A 22703-nucleotide genomic window follows, 5' to 3' on the forward strand; every position below is an offset into this window, starting at 1 on the left:
CTGTGCTTAGAGTTAAAGTTTATAAGCCTTGTGAGACTTATGAATACAGAAGGAACGGGTTTTTGGTTGGGAGTGTGCAGGGGGGTGCTGAGGTTTATTCCTCTGAAATGAGGCCAATTCCAGCTAATCTGAAGGTGTATTAAAGTTGCATTTCTATCATGTCGTGTGAAAAGATTTCACAAAGAGAATGATTAGTCAGATCTCCTGCAGCTCTGCAGCTCCACTCTCTCTCTCCTCACTTAGCGTTCGGTCTCACTGCGTTAGCGTCAGTGCGTTTACACGGGAGCAGTGCGGGGGGAAAGGGCTGTCCGCATTTAAACAGGCCCCCCCCGAGTGATGCCACAAACTGTAACCTTGGCCTGTCTTCTGTCTCTCCTCAAAGTCCTCGCTGCCTCTTTCATCACGCCCTTTTGATGTACAGGCTGGAGAGGGGGCTCTGGCAGGACTTCAGTCATTTCAAGGTGCACCAAAAGCAAGGCGTGAAGGATCAAAACTCAACCAATACTGGTTGAATTAAGAGCTTATCTATAGTGGGACTGACAGGTTTCATCCTGCGGCCTTCATCGGGGTCATTATGTAGAGCCTTCTATTGAACAACGTGCTGACACCAACATAGAAGGATAAATAAAACACAGATAATCACTTTTACATGGTGATTAACGAGGAACAACCAGGTACTCACACACATGGTAAAGATTATGGAAAAGGAATAATTGGAACAATGTGATTATTCATATAGCAAACATCCAGTAGAAGACTTCTTTAGAGAGTGAAGACTAACTCCCTCTGGGTTTTGTTAATCTAGTATTGTTGTATTTTAAATTGATCTTTGTTCTTTTGTCTACAGAAAGTTGAGACTTAAACTTGTCATGCCATGTTGATGATGTCTTTAATACGTTACCTGAGCGAGTGTCGTAGTACTTCAAATCAGTCTTGGTCTCCAGACCACTTTTTGGAGGTCTCGCCTCGGAATCAAAAGCATTTTTACTCTCTGTCTTGTCTCTGTCTCAGACTGGGCGGACTACTGATTTTAAATCAGACAAGACCGGTCAAACCACCACTGAGAGGCTTTTTTTCCACGTCCATTTTTCTACTACTGTGATTAGAAGAACAAATCTAAAAGAACAAATACCTTTAAAGTAGTTTGTAGTTAGATTTTTATCCCCCGGTTACGGCCGCAACTTTTCTGGTGAAAACACAAGATGAGGATTTGCCAGTGATAGTTATGGTCTTGGTCTTGGTCTTGGTCTTGGTCTTGGTCTTGGTCTTGGTCTTGTCTTGGTCTTGGTCTTGGTCTTGTCTTGGTCTTGGTCTCGCCCTGCCTTGGTTTTGTCTTGGCCTCACCCTGCCTTGGTCTTGTCTTGGTCTTGTCTTGGCCTCGCCCTGCCTTGGTCTTGTCTTGGTCTCGCCCTGCCTTGGTCTTGTCTTGGTCTCGCCCTGCCTTGGTCTTGTCTTGGCCTCGCCCTGCCTTGGTCTTGTCTTGGTCTCGCCCTGCCTTGGTCTTGTCTTGGCCTCACCCTGCCTTGGTTTTGTCTTGGCCTCGCCCTGCCTTGGTCTTGGTCTTGGTCTTGTCTTGGTCTCGCCCTGTCTTGGCCTCGCCATGCCTTGGTCTCGCCATGCCTTGGTTTTGTCTTGGCCTCACCCTGCCTTGGTCTTGGTCTTGGTCTTGGTCTTGTCTTGGTCTCGCCCTGCCTTGGTCTTGTCTTGGTCTCGCCCTGCTTTGATCTTGGTCTTGGTCTTTGTCTTGCCTTGGTCTTGGTCTTGTCTTGGTCTCGCCCTGCCTTGGTCTTGTCTTGTCTTGGTCTCGCCCTGCCTTGGTCTTGTCTTGGCCTCACCCTGCCTTGGTCTTTGTCTTGTCTTGGTCTCGCCCTGCCTTGGTCTCGCCCTGCCTTGGTCTTGTCTTGGCCTCACCCTGCCTTGGTCTTGGTCTTGTCTTGGTCTCGCCCTGCCTTGGTCTTGTCTTGGTCTCGCCCTGCCTTGGTCTTGTCTTGGCCTCACCCTGCCTTGGTCTTGGTCTTGTCTTGGTCTCGCCCTGCCTTGGTCTTGTCTTGGCCTCACCCTGCCTTGGTCTTTGTCTTGTCTTGGTCTCGCCCTGCCTTGGTTTTGTCTTGGTCTCGCCCTGCCTTGGTTTTGTCTTGGTCTCGCCCTGCCTTGGTCTTTGTCTTGTCTTGGTCTCGCCCTGCCTTGGTCTTGTCTTGGTCTTGTCTTGGCCTCACCCTGCCTTGGTCTTTGTCTTGTCTTGGTCTCGCCCTGCCTTGGTTTTGCCTTGGTCTTGTCTTGGCCTCGCCCTGCCTTGGTCTTGGTCTTGTCTTGGCCTCGCCCTGCCTTGGTCTTGTCTTGGCCTCTCCCTGCCTTGGTCTTGGTCTTGTCTTGGTCTCGCCCTGCCTTGGTCTTGGTCTTGTCTCGGTCTCGCCCTACCTTGGTCTTGGCCTCACCCTGCCTTGGTCTTGGTCTTGTCTTGTTCTCGCCCTGCCTTGGTCTTGGTCTTGTCTTGGTCTCGCCCTGCCTTGGTCTTGGTCTTGTCTTGGCCTCACCCTGCCTTGGTCTTGGTCTTGTCTTGGCCTCACCCTGCCTTGGTCTTGGTCTTGTCTTGGTCTCGCCCTGCCTTGGTCTTGTCTTGGCCTCACCCTGCCTTGGTCTTTGTCTTGTCTTGGTCTCGCCCTGCCTTGGTTTTGTCTTGGTCTCGCCCTGCCTTGGTTTTGTCTTGGTCTCGCCCTGCCTTGGTCTCGCCCTGCCTTGGTCTTGTCATGGCCTCACCCTGCCTTGGTCTTGGTCTTGTCTTGGTCTCGCCCTGCCTTGGTCTTGTCTTGGCCTCACCCTGCCTTGGTCTTTGTCTTGTCTTGGTCTCGCCCTGCCTTGGTCTTGCCTTGGTCTTGTCTTGGCCTCGCCCTGCCTTGGTCTTGTCTTGGCCTCTCCCTGCCTTGGTCTTGGTCTTGTCTTGGTCTTGCCCTGCCTTGGTCTTGGTCTTGTCTCGGTCTCGCCCTACCTTGGTCTTGGCCTCACCCTGCCTTGGTCTTGGTCTTGTCTTGTTCTCGCCCTGCCTTGGTCTTGTCTTGGTCTCGCCCTGCCTTTGTCTTGGTCTTGTCTTGGTCTCGCCCTGCCTTGGTCTTGGTCTTGTCTTGTTCTCGCCCTGCCTTGGTCTTGTCTTGGTCTCGCCCTGCCTTGGTCTTGACTTGGTCTCGTTTCGTCTGGGTCTCAGAGCTCTCTGGTCTCGGTTATGTCTTGGTCTGGACTAGTGTGGTCTTGACTACAACACTATGTTGATCTCAGGTCTGTGTTCACTTAGAGGATTAAATTGTATTCCTTCATCTCTTTCCGTGTGAACCCCTCTCTCTCTTGCTGTTAGCCTTCCACCACGTTAGGGATAAAAGAGACGGCTCCACCCACTCAGGGGAGCTGTGCCTGGCAGCGTTATAACGGAGTGTGTTTTCACAAGATTACAACAGAAAGAGAACCAACAGACTTTCCAAACCGAAGAAAAAACGTCTATGGCCTAAAGAACACTCACAAGAGTCAAACAAACCAGATTTTGGGGGTCAAACATGCTTGGGTTCAGTACGGATTGGCTCATGTGAGTTCACCCTGAAGGACAAGGCTGTAGTCCTACAATGCTTTGGTCAGCTCAGTTGTACTTCTTCATGATGAAACAATAAACATTGGATCACTTATAATGTCAAGTTCTGTGTGTTTTTGTGACCACAACTCTGCCCAAACTTGATCAACTGCTGAAGGATGCAAAGGACAACGCAATTCTTATCATTCTTTGATTTTTATTTTCTTTTACATGGTTTTGGGTTTGATGGTTTCAATGGATGCAAACAGAATGATGGAATATGAGGGAATCGAATAGGTTGATAACCTTCAAGATAAACAGAAAAGACATGCATTAGTCTCAAATAAATTCTAATAAACATTTTCTCTCAAAGTTTTCCTAAAGAATACATTTTACCATTACTTGGTTCTCAAACAAACAAAGTTTCAACAAAATACATAAGCTTAAATTAGCATAACCAAAATTGTCCAACTTAAACTGCATTTTACTCACTAACTCAACCAAACAGTCATGGAGAGGCATGACCTCAACACATCATCCACATTCAAAGTTGTTTCTCCTACCAGTTGCATCTTCTGATTGATCAGGAGTTGTGGTCATGCCCTGTTTCCAGGGGCAGGTGAGAGGTGCTAACTGAGCTCCCTCCAAACATTTCATGCCAAGCTTTACCAGTGGGTGCGCAGGTGAATATGGTCCCTCTAGGAGCACTTTCCAAGATTTTGAGTTCCACCAACTTATTTTGCATGTGGTCGCCCTCTGCAGGTTTGGTGTGCATCAGAGTGTGAATGTGCTCTTGTGAATGAATTGGGATTTGACACCACATAAAATAATAAAAAATGGATTCATGAAACACCTGGAACCAAAGAAAAGATCTCTGGTTCTCGTTAAAGAGTTCAAAGTGTTTTAGATTAATGTCCTCTCAAACAGGAGGCTAAGTGTGCTAAGCTAACACGCCGAGGATCAGATGATATGGGTTCACATACCCTCAGCTTGTTTGAACGAGCTGCTGCTGTGGGACTGCTGAACCTTCTAACCGTCTACAGTGAATTATGTTTCTGTTTTTAATTGAATTCTTCAGTTTTGTTCCTAAGCCAAACATCATCCAACAAAAGAGCAGAGCAGTTGTCATTAAAGTCATGATTATCGTACGTGGCTAATTGTGAGTGCTTTTCTTAAGGCTTACCCACTGAACTCTCTCTCTAACACACACACAGTTTTGCACAACAATGCCAAACTGAGGTGTGTCAATAAGCCGTTAGTAGATCACACATCACAATCCACTAAATGTCTTTTCCTCTAACGTCCCCTTTACGTCTCCCACCCACCCACCTCTTCCTCCCACATCCTCCTCTCTCCATGGCTGCGATAGTCACCATGGAAACAGACCGGGGTTTGGAGGGATGCTGTCATGTGGATACCAGTGTGCGGGTGGGTGGTATCCTGGGACTTTCAGGTCGTCTCCCCTCTCTCTCCGTCCAGAGAGGAAATAACAGTTAAAGACTTCCAGGAGAGGAGCTTCGTCACACGTCAGAGAAGCTGGAAAAAGATGCTGATGTGTTTCAGCCAATTTGGTCCCCATTGAATCATTAAACTAAAGGGAACAGTTATTACAAGTGATGACAGAAAGGCTCTGTGAGTCATGGTGCTGACTGTAAGGAGCAACAGGAGGATGTTCACAGTCATGCTCACCTTACCACAGAGAGGAATCATCAGATCCACTTCTATTATTACATGTTCATAAAACATGTCAATCATAGAGGAAAATCCTCTTTCGCTTTAAAATGTTCTTTTATTTTTAAGTTTTAGAGGCAAGAAACTTCAGAAAATACAGAGACAGCAGATTTAACGTTCAAGTTGATGTGAAGTTTCCACTTATGTTGCGCATTTATTTTCTGGAGTTAGTTACCGTACTTTTTGATCCTAAATTTTTAACTTTGCACAAACATGCCTTACAGTTTTTCACTCCTTTTCAGACTTTAGGGCCCCGTCTGAAACTCCACTCCAAAAAAACAACAACTTACATACAAATTAAAAAACATCTTGCATCTCTTTGAAAAGCAGCACTACATTCAAAACTATAAAGGAAAACCATTTTAAAAGGGTTTATTTAACTTAAAAACTTTTATCATTATGGGGCGCTGGTGGCACAGTGGCACAGTGGTTAGTGTGCGCGCCCCATGAATGGAGGCCATGATCCTCCAAACGGGCAGCCCGGGTTCGAATCCAGCCTGTGGCTCCTTTCCTGTATGTCATTCCCCTCTCTCTCCCTCTCGCTCCCTAATTACCAACTCTTTCCTCTGTCTATCTCTCCATTAAAGGCACAAAAAGCAGAAAAACAAAAAACCTTTCATCATCATTAAACTTTCTTCAGAGTAACGGAGACGGTCCAACACGCACCTGGTGGAATTTAGGGGTAACTGTGTGTCCTAGAGCTGCAATGGTTCAGGTTAAAAGACAACTTAATTAAGAAATAACTGAGAATCTTAAAGTTCAGTTCACTTCAAAAATCTACCGAGTGATCATAGAGAGCTGAAAATAACAATGTTCAAATGTACATCTTTAAATATTCTGCCTTGATAAATGGCACACCTTAAATCTCACCTTTAAAAGATGTCTAACTTATCATATGGTAACAAGCTTTCCTGTAAACGCTGCAGGAAATGTCAGCGGTGTCTCGCCTTTACACTGAACATGTTTCAGCCCGGGAACGAACAAGGAGGGAAAATAGACATTAATCAGCGTATCTGCCAGGTGGTGGCAGTAATATAAAACATTGCTGACATTCTTTAAACAAGGCTTTCTACGAAACGAACATACATCATCAAATCTGCCTGAAGATATCTTTGCTTTTCCACAGTTCAGCTTTTGGAAACCAACATTTTGTAGATTAAGACACCTCGCCTAGGAAAGTGAACGCTTGTGTTTCTCCTTTTAATAAAAAGAAAAACAGCCTACATCGACTTTATCTCCCGTTTTCTAGTTCAAAATCCTGCCAAACCACGCCGTGCTACGAGATGCTATCAGTCCACTGGTGCTGGTTTCAATCCAGGTAGTAGAGCGGGACGAGGAGGCCGTTAACCGGAGCTACAGGCAGGCGACCATGCACATTTGTTTTTGCTCGTTTTGTCTTTTTTTGACCAGCGGTTTCATTTCAGATATGATTAAATGATGATATTGATTAAATGGAGTGGAGTCTGTAGCGACTGCAGGGTCAAGTCCCAAAGTATGGAAGTTGGTCTGGTAGCTGGAGAGGTTGCCAGGCCACTTCCTGAGTACTGCTGAGGTACCTTTGAGCAAGGCATCGAACCCCCAACTGCTCTGGTTTGCTTTCTGTGTAGCAGCCCAACTCTGACATCTCTCTACTAAAGCAGGTCCACAGCTCCTGTTTGTGCATGTGTGTGATTCAGGCCCGTGTGTGTGAGAAGCATGTCTCTCAATAACAGAGAGTAAAACAGAATTTTTGAGATTAATAAAGCTTCTTAAACTTTAATTCAATAGTGTACCAAAATAAATATCCACCCCAGAAAAAATGGAAATTAAGAGAATAATAAAAAACAAGAAATGTTTTTAGTATGAAGTCTAAGCTCAATATAAACTGTAAGAAAAAAAGATGTCCTCTTTTGTGCATCCAGACAGTTACACAGAATGTGAATGTTTTCTCAGCATCGGTCGTCTGATGTTTTGTGCATGAAGGCCCCACTGAGAAGATGTTCTGGAAGCGCAGATGTGATGGATTACCTGTCTTATGCAATATTCACGTCTCGAGAGGTTGATTTTGATCGCTCACTGAAGTGCGCACAAGTGGACTCGAAAGTAGGAAAACGAATCCCAAAATGTTTTGACGCGCTTTCAAACAAATCACCACGCTGAGTGCGTACAAACTTCCTGCACACCTCCAGGCCTCCACTCTGAGAGAGAGAGAGAGAGAGAGAGAGAGAGAGAGAGAGAGAGAGAGAGAGAGAGAGAGAGAGAGAGAGAGAGAGAGAGAGAGAGAGAGAGAGAGAGAGAGAGAGAGAGAGAGAGAGAGAGAGAGAGAGACTCACTGCCTGCTTTGGGGACTATTCCTCGTGGGGTGCTAGGCAACAGGTGTTCCCTGAAGTCGTTCTTGAGTGGATGAACTTCAATGTTTTTTTTCTTATAGCTAAGAACAAATTCCAAATAAGAAAACTCTGGATATTCCCCGGACCTGGTTGTTCCTGTGGATCTGAAGGACAAACTCCGGGTGAAGTCAGAGTGAGAGAGTTGGCTGTTTGCGTTCACACATGCAGCTCCTCCTGGAGTTTTTCAGGAGATTTCTGCATGTGTGAAAGTCCTCTAAGAGGGTTTACAGAACACATTTCTGCTGGTTAACAGTTGATGAATGAGGCCCAGAGAATTCAGATGACTGATTTCTGATGCTGAGATCATCATTCAGCCCTAACAGCCAGTGGAGTTTTCTCTGAACGTCGTTGTGTTTATTTTTAAGCAATTAAAAAAAACCTCCCTTTGGCTCGTGTGCGTCTTTCAGCAGAGTGTCTGTTGAATTAACTCGTATCTGCAGTTAGGAGCAGGCGCTTCCTTTTTTCTGTGAGCGCCGGCCTCTAATGGCTGCACGGATTGATTTAAATGCAAACTCGAGAGGATTTAATGAACTGCTTTTACAGAAGAGCTCTAATAGAAATGTACACAGTCACAGGCAGACTGCTGAGAAGTTCACACAACATTAATTATGCATCGTAGGGCTTTTTTTTTTATTCTAAGAAAGAGACTAAAAATGCACTTAAACTATAAAACAAGCATCGTGCAAAGAGAGCGTTTGATACGGGTGAAATGTGTCAAGACTTTTGTACATGATGAGGACAAGAAGAGGAACAGATAAACAGAACAATCACACAAAACGACATCATTTAACAATCATTAGGATGTAATGTTTAATAGTCTGACGTGACATAAATCTCAAAGTCTGTAAAGCGTGGAGCGAATGTAACGCAGCACACACGAGGTGAGTAATGTCCACGTCTGGTGTCATTATGCTGTTGTGATTTAAGGTGCTTCTATCTGCATCGTAATGAGCTACAGGCAATTGAGCATCGATGAAGCGTGAGGTCGACATCGTACTCTGGAGGGAGTTTGACTGTGCTGCTCCGGGGTTTTTTACACACCGTGTGTCGTTCAGTTCAGGGCGCAGGAAATGGTGAAGAAAAAACAGAGATAATCTGAGATCTATTCTGTAAATGTGATGAGATATCTCAGAGAGCTCCTGGATTGTAAACATCTATACAGTAGATGCAGCTGGTGGAGAACCAGATCACAGCTGACCCTCATGATCCCAACCCAAGTCCCAGTACAGACGCCACAAACTATCATTTACTTTGAGAAATGATGCAGATTCTTTGCCTTTTTATGAAAAAAATTGCTGCTGTAAAATAGTAATAAATGAAACCCTAACATACACAGGGGTCCTTAAAGAATCTGATTTGATACATCTCCTGTATTAACTCGATTTAAAGTCTGTGTGTGTGATTTTTCACACTTAAATGTAGAAATGAAGTCTATCCTCTGAAAATAACTCTGTGAGTCATGACTGTCTACAATGGGTGTAACACCCGAGTCCCACTGTCTGTGATGTTTTCAGAGTTTTCAGAGTCCTATCTTCACTTTGTTTACATCGCCGGGACGGCCGGCTGACTCCTCCCCTCGTGTATAAAAGTTGTTTAATTGAGGGACTAGAGAAAAGAAGAATAACATACTGTACTCACTGCTTAACTGTGTTTCTAGATCACGCTCATTTCAGGTAAATTTACATGCAGTGTGAAGATACCAGCATAATAAAGATCGCTAGCATTAGCATGCTAACACAACAATGCAGCGCGAGTTGTTTTGGTTTCATGCTGGTGCTCAAGGGCGACATCTGCTGGATCAAAAATTCACATATAAAGCCTTTAAAGACATTGATGCCTTTTCATAAATCAAACACATTTTCTCTCTTTTTAGCAGGATAGAAAAAAAAGAAGCTGTGTTGTCTCTTTTTGTCTGACCACTCGTCATCATGTGTGTTTCAGATGTTGGTGACGACTCCAGAGAAGTGGGACGTCGTGACCAGGAAGAGTGTCGGCGACGTGGCTCTCTCGCAGATCGTGCGTCTCCTCATTCTGGATGAAGTTCACCTCCTCCATGAAGACCGAGGACCCGTGCTGGAGAGCCTGGTGGCCAGGACCATCAGACAGGTGAGTCCTTTTTATTCCTCAGTAAGTCCCTGTGTGTTAGAATCAGAGAATCAAAACATATTTAACTTGTTTCAAGCCTAAATCAGACATGGCACCGTTAAAAACACAGGTGTGAACATTTCTGCAGTTACAGAAAAGCTTTGTGAATCTGCCCAAGACTTTTATTTATTAAGAAGAAATTAAAGCAAAAACTGACGCCCACTTTCTTTAACACCAAGGGAGTTCATTGTTTCAGGAAATATAACCTGCAGGATTTACCCAACCAGCTCTGTGTTACAGAGGTGGGAAACATCTGCTTAAATACAGACCATTAGTGCTTTCACACCTTCACAAAAATCCTGAAAAAGATCCTGAAGTTTTCAGGAGGAGCTGCATGTGTGAACACAAACAGACCACAAACTTTTCACTCAGACTTCACCCGGACTCTGTTTTACTTCATCTGCTACTTCCTCATCGTTCTTTTTAAGTCAAGTTTTACCTCAGGAGACCCCCCGCTACCCCTCCCGATTGACCGGGGTAGAGTCACACTGTAAGGTACATGTGTGAACAACCAGATCAGGAGGATTTCAGAGGCAGTCCTCCTGAAATTATCTAGAAATTAGCTGGATTGCACATGTGAAAACGGCTCAAGGCTGGACATAGTTGAACTTTTTATGATTGTGTGTGTAGTATTATATAAGATGCTTACATACTGGACTTGACGGTACTTGTTACTCTTAAAAATTTCAGTCAGTAGGTCCTTACATACGGCCCTGGACTTGGACTTACTTACTGAAATATCTCTTTATTTTCCACCCAGTACTTCTCTGCCAAGTTGCATTTCTTATCCACCTTCAGTGTGCTAACAAAACCGTTTGAAGCTCAGCCGCAGACTGAGGAGGAGAGGCTCACAGACAGTAACTGTGCATTTATTCTCTTGTTGCATCAGCATCATGTCATGCAGCAGTCACTTTCCATCTTGACTCGTGATATCCACCACCAGTGAAGTGAAGGCTGCAGACTGAGACACAAAGGGAGAGACTCAGCATGTGTGTGGGAGAGTGAGTTTAAAGCAGGAGAGGGAGAGGGAGTAATTAGTGCAACCAGGGAGTTTTATGTGTTTTATGCTTCTTAATTAATTAAAATGTTTGTTTTTATATATTCAGGGAGTTAAAGAATTTAATTATATCAGCGTTTTGAGTCCAAAAATCATGTTTTTATGTTTTTAACAACAAGCAGGAGGACAGGACCCAGCATGCTTGTCATGCCAACACTGAATAAAGCAGATGCTTCTTTACAAATGAATTATTTAAGAATCCTTTTAAATACAGTGGTATGTCCAACACGTCCATTGTTCCTAAACAGGAAAGTATGTAATATAAACGATTCCTTTGATCAAAAGATAACAAGACTCTCTTTAGGTGAGATTTACAGATCCTGCAGGCAATCCTGCATCATGCCCTCCTCCTGCATCATGCCCTCCTCCTGCACCATGCCCTCCTCCTGCACCATGCCCTCCTCCTGCACCATGCCCTCCTCATGCATCATGCCCTCCTCCTGCACCATGCCCTCCTCATGCATCATGCCCTCCTCCTGCACCATGCCCTCCTCATGCATCATACCCTCCTCATGCATCATGCCCTCCTCCTGCATCATGCCCTGCATCATGCCCTCCTCATGCATCATGCCCTCCTCATGCATCATGCCCTCCTCATGCATCATGCCCTGCATCATGCCCTCCTCATGCATCATGCCCTCCTCATGCATCATGCCCTCCTCATGCATCATGCCCTGCATCATGCCCTCCTCATGCATCATGCCCTCCTCATGCATCATGCCCTGCATCATACCCTCCTCATGCATCATGCCCTCCTCATGCATCATACCCTCCTCATGCATCATGCCCTCCTCCTGCATCATGCCCTCCTCATGCATCATGCCCTCCTCCTGCACCATGCCCTCCTCCTGCAGCATGCCCTCCTCCTGCAGCATGAACTCCTCCTGCAGCATGCCCTCCTCCTGCAGCATGCCCTCCTCCTGCAGCATGAACTCCTCCTGCAGCAGGTATGCTGCTGCATCTCTCTCCTCTGTCCTGACAGAAGGTACACATTGAGTCTGGTTTCAAGATCATCCATGATGCCCACAGGCTCAGAGAGGAAGAATTGTAGGATCAGTTTCATGAACCAATAATTGTAGATTCTGCACAAAAATGTAGAACATGTACACGCAGCATGGTTTGAGAAGTCTTCCAGATCCCCTTTTGCCAATCACTTAACAGCAGGCTCTCCTGTTTGCAGGACAAAGAGGCCGTATGGAGAGCAACACAATCATCCGATAGGATAGACCTGGATGCCGTCAGCCGTAGTCTGATGGCAATTTATCTCCTTAATGGATCCGTGCATAAAAGTACAGCAAACAATCTGTTGTAGATCAAACATTTACACTGAGCAACAAATCAGCTTGAAGCTGTAGTACAAAAACCAATCAGTGTTTAGATTTCCAAACTGAGCATTTCCTTTGTTTGAGAACATATCTAACATAAACTGTGTGAGACACGTTTGAAAGTGAAAATCAGACGATATGAATCCCTGATAGTCTGAGAAATTGTCCTGAATTTATGTTCCAATAGGCTCTGGACTTTTATCTCCACCTACCTGTCTGTGAGTGATGCTTTTAGGATTTGAGCTCACTTAATTTCTTACCACTGCATTCAAGCCACATTCTGATGAGCTGCCGTGATGCGTCGTGGTTCTCAGGGAAACTAATGACTGAAGAAAGAGATGAGATGTTTTAAAACGGACTCATCCTGTCTCCAGTCTCATCCACTGAATGACCCTTTGACCCTGAAAGCACGCCGTCTGTGTGAGGTGACTCAGCCTCTTCAGAGCTGAGAGTGTGTGCTGTATGTAAGCAGAACAACTCAGCTGAGACACAACTCTACCTGCACACTCTTTGAGTCAGTTAAAATCAAAAGAAATCCTACTTCATCGTTTGTAATCCACGGCAATGAAAAAAAGCAATAACGACGAGCGGGTTACATCCGCTAACAGGTAAGAGTAGCCTTCCTCGATGACTCTTCTGTACTATTATAGCTTTTTATAGCAGCTCTTAAGCTCTCAATACATCCACCTGACCTAGAAACCATTAGCAGCAGGAGTATCACATCATCAAACCTCGTAAAGCTACTAAATAGGTGTTCAACGCTGCTATTGAAAAAGTTACACACTTTCCACTATAAAGAATACAATTATTATTTCCCATTGGAGTATGACTGAAGTATGATGGACTCGCGCCCAACATGCATGGAGAACAGCTTTACTCTGAGAGGAGAGAGAGAGAGAGCAGAGCAGGGTGGAACGGAGAGACGGGGATGCAGGGATGAGCTGCCGTGCTCTGCAGCGATGGGGACCTCTCTGCAGGGTTAACCGCAAAGGTAATTGAAAACTGGTCCGTACATGTGACCGCTGTTTACTCGGTTCACAGCCCATTTATCTGCAGGTTTAGCTGATATTACTGCATTTGGGGCTGACTGGGCGCTTTGTGCACCTTTAACACCTCTGGAGGTTGTGCTGCAGTGCACAAGTTTGAAGCTTCTGGACTGTCTGCGTGCCAGCAGACTGCATGCATGCTGTCACAACACAGCTGGAGACCTGAATGGAAGTATTACACTGCACAAATCTAAACAAATTTATTTGTCCAATTTCTCGACACAAATATCTAATTGCCTTTATTTTAAGCCAAATTCACCCAACAAGTCCAGTTACTAAAAGAAAGAAAACACCAAAAATAATGACTGCGTTGTACTCTAGGAGTGACTCGAAATTAGATGACTGTATCTAAAATAGTTTTTTCAGTGTATCATGCCAATAAACACAAAGATATGATCACTATCACAGTCTGTAGAGCCAGTAGTGATGTTACCAAAGGTAAAACACATCCATGTAGAACTGTTGTGTGATTGGCCGTACCTCCCTCCTGAGTTTTTCCCAAGTACAGTTCTTGGTGAGCTTGATTTTTCTTACTGCAGTTATTCCCCACTCTCTCTCTTTCGCCCTGGTTCCCTACTCTATCCAGTGCTCTATCTAAATAGAGGCAAAAGCCCCAAACATATATCTTTAAAGAGTATTGGGACAAAACGTTAACCGCTGGATATTTGAATGAACATGCCTCAATTCAGTGAAAAATACAGACAATCTCTCTATATGGTCTCTACTTCTTCTTTGCTTTTTTCCTCTTTGGCAGTTTTGGCTGCGTCTAAACTGGTGTAATGGACTGATTACGGTATCACCGTAATGCCATAACATGTGAGGGAGGAGCCACAGGTCAGACTTGAAATCAGGCCGCCCACTTGGAGGAGTACAGCCTCCGTACATGGGGCTCGACCTAACTGCTAGGAAATCTGTGACTTGACTCCATGCTCCATAAAATATCACACAGTGATTTCCAAATGCAAAGTTCAACATGAGGAGGGATCGTTAATATAAAGCAGCTTTTTTGTTAAGCGCGCCAGAGTTACTGTAAAAATCAACTTTACCTGGGCTGCAAACAAACACTTCTGTCGCTGAACGCCTCCAGATGTTGCACCTCTGCTCGCCCCCATCGATGTCTGCAAGAGATGTCATTCTTTTCTTCTCTTGGATCTGTGGCTCTTTTTTTTTTTTTTTTAAATGGACCTGCATTGAGTACTGCAAACAATACTCGTGTCTTCTTTTCTTGCAATTAAGCTGCACGCTCAGCTGAACAGAGGGAGAGCTCAGGACGACCTCCAGACATGTGCAGCTGAAAAGAGAGGCAGACATGCACAAGTAGAATAGTGTCACACTAACCAGGAAGAAATGATCAGAACTAGTATTCACATGGATCTAACGTGGGCCTGGATAGGATCAGCCTCTTCTGATTGAGGTGATTACATGAAGAGTCTTTTATTCTGATAGTGTGTGTCCTTGTAAACATAGCTAGTGTCTGTTTCTTCCCCTCCAACGACAAAGTTGATTTATGTCAGTAATGACAACACGATGATGGAACAGTATTGTCACAGCTCCCTCTGGAGTGGGTTATCATCTCAATGAGTAGGAAGAAAAACATATGTATGCAGTGTGTACTCCTCCTGGTGCTCCTCTGATTTACCTCCTGTGACCCTGAAAAAGTCCTTTCCATGTCCCATTACAGCTGACACGCACCAGCAGTCAAAGTATCCACAGCGTCATCTCCGCTGGTCTGCAGCAGTTGTTTTTATGCCTCCCTGCTGGTGACAGCCGCGGTCAGAGGCGAGCTCTTCTCAGGCTGTCCGTCCAGTTATTTCAGGAGCTACTGGAGGGAATCTCTTTAAGACTGGCACAAATATCCACTTTGACTAAAGGATGAGCTGACTACATTTAGGTGGTTAAAGTCGAAGGCCGCTGCCTCTCTGAGATTCAGAAACGTTATGGAACTGAGTGAGGAGTGGAATAAGTGTTTCAAGGGAGAGATGGAGAGGGAGGCAGTTAAATGGAGGTTAAAAAGGAAAAAGAAGATGGATAGGAGGCAGCTTGAAATGTCATGAAGGGAAGAAATGAGGATACAAAAGAACACAGAAGACTGTAGATGTAGAGAAGTCAAAGGAAGCAGCAAAAGAACTGGATGAAAATGGGGACAACAGTTAGTAGAGGGAGTAACTTTAGATGTGCCATACTGTATAAAACATGGACGTCGTCTCAGCGATGTCACCTATTGCTCTCTGAAGAGGCGTTATGAAGCCTGGCGATTGTGGTCACCATTTTGAAAAAGCCTTCTCAACCTATATTCTTCTTTGATTTGTGAATTGTCTGTTTCCCCTCGCAAACAGTGTGACGTGGTGCTTTTATTTTGAAGGTGGACAAAAGGAAGTGTGGTGTTTTGTATTGACGAGCTGTTGACAATAAACGACTAGCAGTGAGCCAAATCAAGTTTTTCTCCAGTGTTGACACAAGACAAAGCACCAAATTTCAACACAGATATTATTAATGCACCACTTGCTCCTCTTCGTAAAACAAGCTAACAAGCTCAGTTGAGTGAGGAAAGCCAAATATTTCCTGTTAGACTCTGTCAGAGCACCTTATTCATGTCTATGAAAATTCCTTGTTAATTAGGTGAACATAGGAGCATTTTGAAAATCAAAGCCTGGACACTGGGAGATGGTTTGGGTTGAGGGAGCTGTAGATGACTTGCTTGTACACAGATGTAGATTTAATAGAGAAACATTGAAGCCTTTAATGCTGTCTCTGTTACAGAGGATTATGTTTCTGTACATGAAAAGAAACGAGCAGGTTTACTCTGTTTGCTGTTAATTATACCCGTGTGTGGCCGGCAGAGAAGCATGTGTTGTGTTTTGTGTGAGAATGTGTAAACAGCTCGTAGCCCCCCGCCCCCCTCTGACAGAAAAACACCCTGTGTGCCAGCAGCTCACCAGGCAGCCCCCTCCCCCCTCCCCTCTCCCCTGTTCATCCCTCTGTCCAATTATTGCCACACCTGACGGCTTGCTATAATTGATTGTGCTGAAGGAACTAAGGCGGCTGCTTCTGAAGCGCTCGGTGCTTAAGTTCAGGTCTTCAGACACATTAATATGGAAATCCCCGTAAACTGAATGATATTTGTCCCTCTTTTTATGCAAATGTTTTTTCCTACTGAACCAGTTATCACTTTGATGTTTTGCTTGGGAGAGCTTTGGTTCACACTACATTTTCTGCTACCAATTATGCTCTGCGCTGAAGATAAAGTCCCTCTGTAACCTTTATTACAAAGGCCTTTAATGTGGCTCTGTTGTACAGCGTCCACCTCACCGTTTACTCTTTAAGCTCACATAAGGCATGCCTGTTAGAAGTAAGGGCCTCAATGTGATTATGAAAGCCTACAAGAATGATCATAACTAAGTTTTATAGTATAGGTCAAATGTAAATATATCGGGCTGTCAAAACACAATTCAGTCCAGTTTTTATAAAAGGGTTGCTGTGCTCAATACAGCTTTAGGAAACTCTGTCGTTTTGTTTGTTGTTTGTGCAAGAAGAAGAACGCCTGGGAATCCCTCCAGCAGGAGCTGCAAATCGTTGCTGGGGAGAAGGAAGTCTTGGTGACTTAATTCGCCTGCTGCCACCGCGACCCGACCTCGGATAAGCGGAGGAAAATGGATGAATGAAAAAGAAGAAAAGGAAAATGGCTGATTTTTCTTAAAACCTTTTTTTTTTTTTGTCTTAGGGCTGCGTCCTGTTGACCAGTGTGACCAATTCACCAAAATGATTAGAGAGGTATTCCACGGCGTTATTATCTATCTAAAGCTGTGTTCTGGACACACCTCATCTTGTCATAAACAGCAGCAACCGCCATCACCCTTTGACTGCGACCTTACAGGACTGAAGATTCGTCCCCAATCATCGTGTAATGCAAGCGGCTGCTTCTGCGCTTAGCGTGCTGGTACTAATAAGCTATATAGACCAGGCTGGTGGTGCCCTTTTTTAACAGCTTTTCCCCCTCTTTAGGTCATAATCCTGCATTTAAAGAGATATGTTGTAAAGTAAATAAATCTTGTGAAGTGCTGGTTTGATTGAAAAGACCCCCCTTTAGTTTAAGACAACAAGTATCTCCAAGGAGGTGGGCAGCGTGAGTCCAGGCTAATGGGTCGGCGGCCGCGTTTTCTTTTCTTAGGGCGCACTCACACCAGGCTGTCCCGTACCGTGCTGAAGCATGATTGTACCCCCTCCCCATTCCCCCGCTGGCCTGCACTCGCACTGCTCCAGGACTAACCGGGCCTGAGCACGGTTTCCTCTTATACATAAAGTCGTTATACAACACATGAATGACTTTACATGATCATGGCTGTGGGTATGAACTTTCTAACTGATGGGAGCTTTGTTCTTGTGTGTTTTTTATTTATGACTTAACTGAATTGCACTTGGGACAAATTATTTTTATAAAAGAAAGTTGTCTGAATGGCCGACCTGATTGAAGCGCTTTAAATTGAGATTGCAGTGGATCAGGGGTGTCGCTTGTTATGTCGTGTGCTTTCCTTTTAGTGTTGAGTATACGCCTGCAACTGCAAAAGCAGCGTCTGTTGGTTCCACATACACATAATTATCTCACAGTGATGCAGCTCGCTCGGGGCTTCCATTAAAGGGAAATGTTTCCTGCAGCTGTGACGTTTGTGACCTGGTGCTGCTGCAGCTTTCTAATCTGTACCTCCGATAAATACCTGTTTAAAGTCAGGTACTTTTTGAGTCATAAACTGCTGTGTTGGGTTTATATAACTAATGCCAGTATGATAACTTTATCAAAAACACATTATATTAAAATACACTAAAGTCAGGGTTGGTCATTTCCTCCAGATCCACTTTTTAAGATTTTGTTTGAAATTGTTTTTAGGTCCTGACAGAGATTAATAACTCATGTTCTCTGAAAAAGGAACAAAGAGAATCTGTCACCTGTATCAGTTTGTAAGTCTGTAAAAACTTCAACCAATGTCTGCCACGAGGTACCAATCTGATGAACCAATCAGACGCCTCCCTGTCTCCCTGCTCGCTCTCTACCCCTGGCATGAGCTGAGGTCCGCTTCTGGAGAAACAGCGCTCAGTGAGGGGGCGTGGCTTTAGAGGGAGCACAGAGGGGAGGAGGTGCAGACGGAGCACTGAGGGAATGCTACTTTCAAAATCATGCTAGTTTTCTAGAATGACCAACCCTTCCTTTAAGACATAACGTTTTGACGTGGTCACTGCTCTGTCGCTTTGTGAGCTACATGGTTCTCAGATCACCACGCTACCTAATTTTGTGACCTTTTACATTTGATTTTAACAGGCTCATTACTCGCTCTGCTCGAGGCGAGGGTACATCGAGCTGTTAATCACAATCACCTGATGATGTTGTCATTAAAGTTTATGATGCAACAAAAGCCGCCTGAAACACGGACGCTGCACGCCTTGCACAGCTGAGTAGAGAACAAAGATCGCCTGCAGACACTTTGACTCTGTTTAAGGTGAAAAACGGAGCACACACCTCTGCAGTGTGAGGAAGCCGTGTGGATGTGTAGTGCACTGCGTAGCTGCTTCTAGGGATTGGCTGGGTCTTATCTTGATGGGCTGGTTTGACAGGTACTGCATCACATTAAAGGCCTTACCAATCTTCCCTGTCACATCCAGCAGGAGGCTCACAGATAGGGCAGCCCCCCCCCCCCAGCCCCTCCATTATTTTTACTCTTCTTACCCACGTTGATACACAACATATTGGATTTTCTTCAGGTTTCAAAGACAAAATAAAGACAGAGAAGTACACGAGCAAGAACATCTACTTGTTCTCAGAACAAGAGGCACAGACCTCGGGGCTCGGATGAAACACTTTTGATCCTTATTCAACTTCATCACGATTTTTGAATCTAAATCTTTTTGTTATTTCACTTCTAAAGAAATGCTCAAATGATGTGATTTGATAAGATCAATTATTTAACTTTTCTTTGTCTTTAAAACAAAAACAATCATGAGTACTTTTTCCAACAGTCTGTCAGGCGCTCTTTGCCTTTTTATATAATGAATCTGTTTTCGGTTATTTAACTAACACTCTCAGGGCCATCTGTTCACACAAATTCACTTTCTCTGTGATCATCATCTGATAGCTTGTGTTTTCTTTGAGCGCACTCACACTCGGCCCAGTTGTCCCTTACCGGGCTTAAGCACGATTGTCTCCTGGACTGTGAGGGTCAAACTTGTTTGGCGTGGTACAGATTGCCTAGTGTGAGTGCGCCCTTAGTTACCAGGGCTACCCTCACAGAGTACTTGATTGGTTAGCTGGTGTAGCAGGTTGCTAAACGGTACGGGCTGAGAGGTTTCAGCAGGATCGCTGCTGAACAGAGCGACTGAATAAACATTGAACCAACTCTCTGAACGCTCTGAATAAGACGCTGGGTGGTTGTTGGTGCAGCAGTTGCCTACCAAGGACTCACTCTCTTCATCGATCTGCAAAAAGAGAAGTGGCCTTTTATTGCATTCAGGCTAACCACGACTAAAGACAGTGGGCTAACATCAAGTAATGAACTCCTCTGCAGCTCTGCTACAAACAGAGATGTGTGTATGTTCCTGTTATAAATGATTTAAAATAAAAAAGCAACAGTTATAGGCCTAACGTTGTGTAGCTGGTTTAACCTGCAGGATGTCTAGATCTCATGGGTTATAAACATTTGAAATACTACTAAAGAAATAAATCCCAGAAACACAGATGTAAGCTGCTCTGCCTTTCTATCGCAGTTCACTTGATTTCTGAGTAACTGTGACACGTTCTCGTTGTCTCATGTTCAGGTGGAGTCCACTCAGAGTATGATCCGGATCCTGGGACTGTCAGCCACCTTACCCAACTATCTGGACGTGGCCTCCTTCCTCCATGTCAACCCGTACATCGGCCTCTTCTTCTTCGACAGTCGCTTCAGGCCGGTGCCGCTCGGACAGACGTTTGTTGGAATCAAAAGCAACAACAAGGTAAAAAAACAGTATAAAGATCGGTTACTGTAACATGCCCGGGTCGATTAGGCCTTCTGAAGGTATAGTCAGAGAGGTTTAAGGTTTAACTTCATCGGTATTTCAAAGTTTGTAGTCACTACATTTTAGTAAGATAGATGGGGTTTATATCAGAAACACCTTCAACAGAAAACCTCTCAGTGCACAGATACCCTCGACTAACCTGATATCAAACATTAAATATAATGATTTCCTGTCAGATTAAACTCTTTGTAAGAATTAGATCATGTTGAGTTGTACATGTTTACCTATGAAAGTAGCCAGTTTGTGTATCTTATAAAGATAAAGCAAAGCAGGTAACTATGAGTTTCTTATGTTACTCTGACTCTGTTTTTAGATCCAGCAGCTTCATGACACGGAGGAGGTTTGTTATAACAAAGTTCTGGAGCAGGTCAAGGCCGGCCATCAGGTGAGTCACGGCAAGAAACATACAACTTAAAGGTACAGGATATCGAATTTTATCACAATGTTTACATTCAAATGTATAGATTAATTAAAAATGGACTCAAACCTGTTATGTATTTGTTTGTTGTTGAGTTCTTACATTACCTCAAATACGTTTTTCCAACAGTTATTAAAGCCAGAGAAATCCCTGTGTTTATGGTTGCCGTGGAAACACCGTATGTCACGTCAAAGACCGCTGCATAAGGAAGCAGATAGACTCTGATACATTAGCTCGTCTGTAAACATAGGCTGTGTCCGAAATCACGCCATGTTGTAGTGCTGTCCGAATTCTGAGTGAGCATGGTCATACCCTGTATAGTCCACTCAATGTATCCCACAATGCATTTTGAAAAGTAGTGTATGAGTGATGGTCACTATGCAAGCAATATATACCATCATGCATTGCGGTTCAAAAGGTTTTTACGAGCGGAGAGTGGCGTTTGACTCGGCTGCTCTCAAACGGGCGAGAGGAGCGACCAGCATGAACACAGAAAGTCAATAAAGTTCATATTCAGAGCGTTTTACTGAAATCTATGATCGGTGTTAATAACGATTAAAAGATTGTCAACTTTAGTGATGTTAGTCCTAAACGAGTTCTAGACGAGAAACCAGAGTCTGTGAGCATAAATAATTTAGTTTTGGTTTTTGGAAAATATGTCTCCTTATGTAAAATTCAATATTTTACAAGTATTTATTATTTGTAAATGTTTTGTGAAAATACACTCAGTATAATGTGAGTTATCATGGAAATTCATGCTGTTATTTACCATTGTTATTGATCCTCGGCCGTTGCTAAGCTGCACGTTTCAGTTGCGCGACAACAATGGCGTCACTGTCAGCGGCCGGTGAGTGAGCGAGCGAGCAGTGTCCGAAATGTTTTTTAATTTTGCTGAGTGAGTGCACGATGTAGTCCACTGCATTAAACTCACTATATAGTGAATAGGGAATAAGTGAGTGATTTCGGACACAGCCATATTCTCTTCCTCAGATCGGTTTCACCCGGTCGTCATGACTACGGTCAGTGTCATCTTTTGTTATTAAGATCAGATTGAGAGCCCCCTGGTGGTGGAATCGACAAACTGTGCCTTTAAATAAAAGAACACAGTAACGTTACTGGATCTTCAAAAAGATGTATTTAAATACAACTCCACGTTTCTTTCCTTTGAATAGAAACTCCTGCAGTCAATATTCTTGCGTACCGAACAAACACCTGTTCTCTAAAGTCTCAGAAGTCTTTATCTCCCCCAGTGTTACTCCCCCCCCTTCCTTTTCCTCCCCCCATCCACTCCCTCTCTGCAGCCTCAGAGAGCCCGCTGGGAACGCCAGAGTTGTGAATTCAGATTTAACCGTTTATCTGCCATCTGCTGCAGGAGTTGAATTCCTATTGAGCACAGTGGTTATCCTGTCTGCATCGTTTCATTTAAACGCAGACACACACACACACACACACACACACACACACATGCACACACACACAAACCTTCACACACACACACATGCACACACACACAAACCTTCACACACACACACATGCACACACACGCACACACACACACACACACAAACACACACAAAAACCTTCACACGCACACACACACACACAAACACACACACACACAAACCTTCACACACACACGTGCACACACACACACACACACAGACACACAAACACAAACAAAAACCTTCACACACAAACACACACTTTCTTATTCTTCTCTTTCCTCGTCTCCTCTGCTGCTCATTATCTCCCTCAGAGACGCTCTTTATACGAGTCTTGCTGTGGCCCTTGAGGACGTTTAAACTTCTTTTAAACGACTGACTGAATTATTTTTTTTTATCTCGGTGGTTTTCGAGCGATACAATGGTCCAGTCCGGCTGACGGTGGAGGCCGCTGAGGCCGCAGCTCCGCTCAGGACGCCTCAAATCTCGCTCGTATTAAATTGTCAGAAAGTGGCTGTGACATATATTCATTTCATCTGGGAGGATCTGATGGATGAAATTTCCTTTATGATTTTC

The 22703-nt window shown here is 44.3% G+C and overlaps 1 protein-coding gene across 4 annotated transcripts in view; it reads left to right on the forward strand.

The window, feature by feature from the left end:
• Positions 1-22703, forward strand: part of ascc3 (activating signal cointegrator 1 complex subunit 3) — a 134965-nt gene that overhangs the window by 50579 nt on the left and 61683 nt on the right. For all 4 annotated transcript variants that reach the window (XM_065957785.1, XM_065957784.1, XM_065957786.1 and 1 more), the window contains exons 11-13: positions 9595-9759; positions 20028-20204; positions 20581-20652. In XM_065957785.1, coding sequence (XP_065813857.1) covers positions 9595-9759; positions 20028-20204; positions 20581-20652 — 414 coding nt within the window. The remainder of the gene's footprint in view (positions 1-9594; positions 9760-20027; positions 20205-20580; positions 20653-22703) is intronic.

Source organism: Labrus bergylta, chromosome 8, assembly GCF_963930695.1.
Source record: "Labrus bergylta chromosome 8, fLabBer1.1, whole genome shotgun sequence".
NCBI classification, from domain to species: Eukaryota; Metazoa; Chordata; class Actinopteri; order Labriformes; family Labridae; genus Labrus; species Labrus bergylta.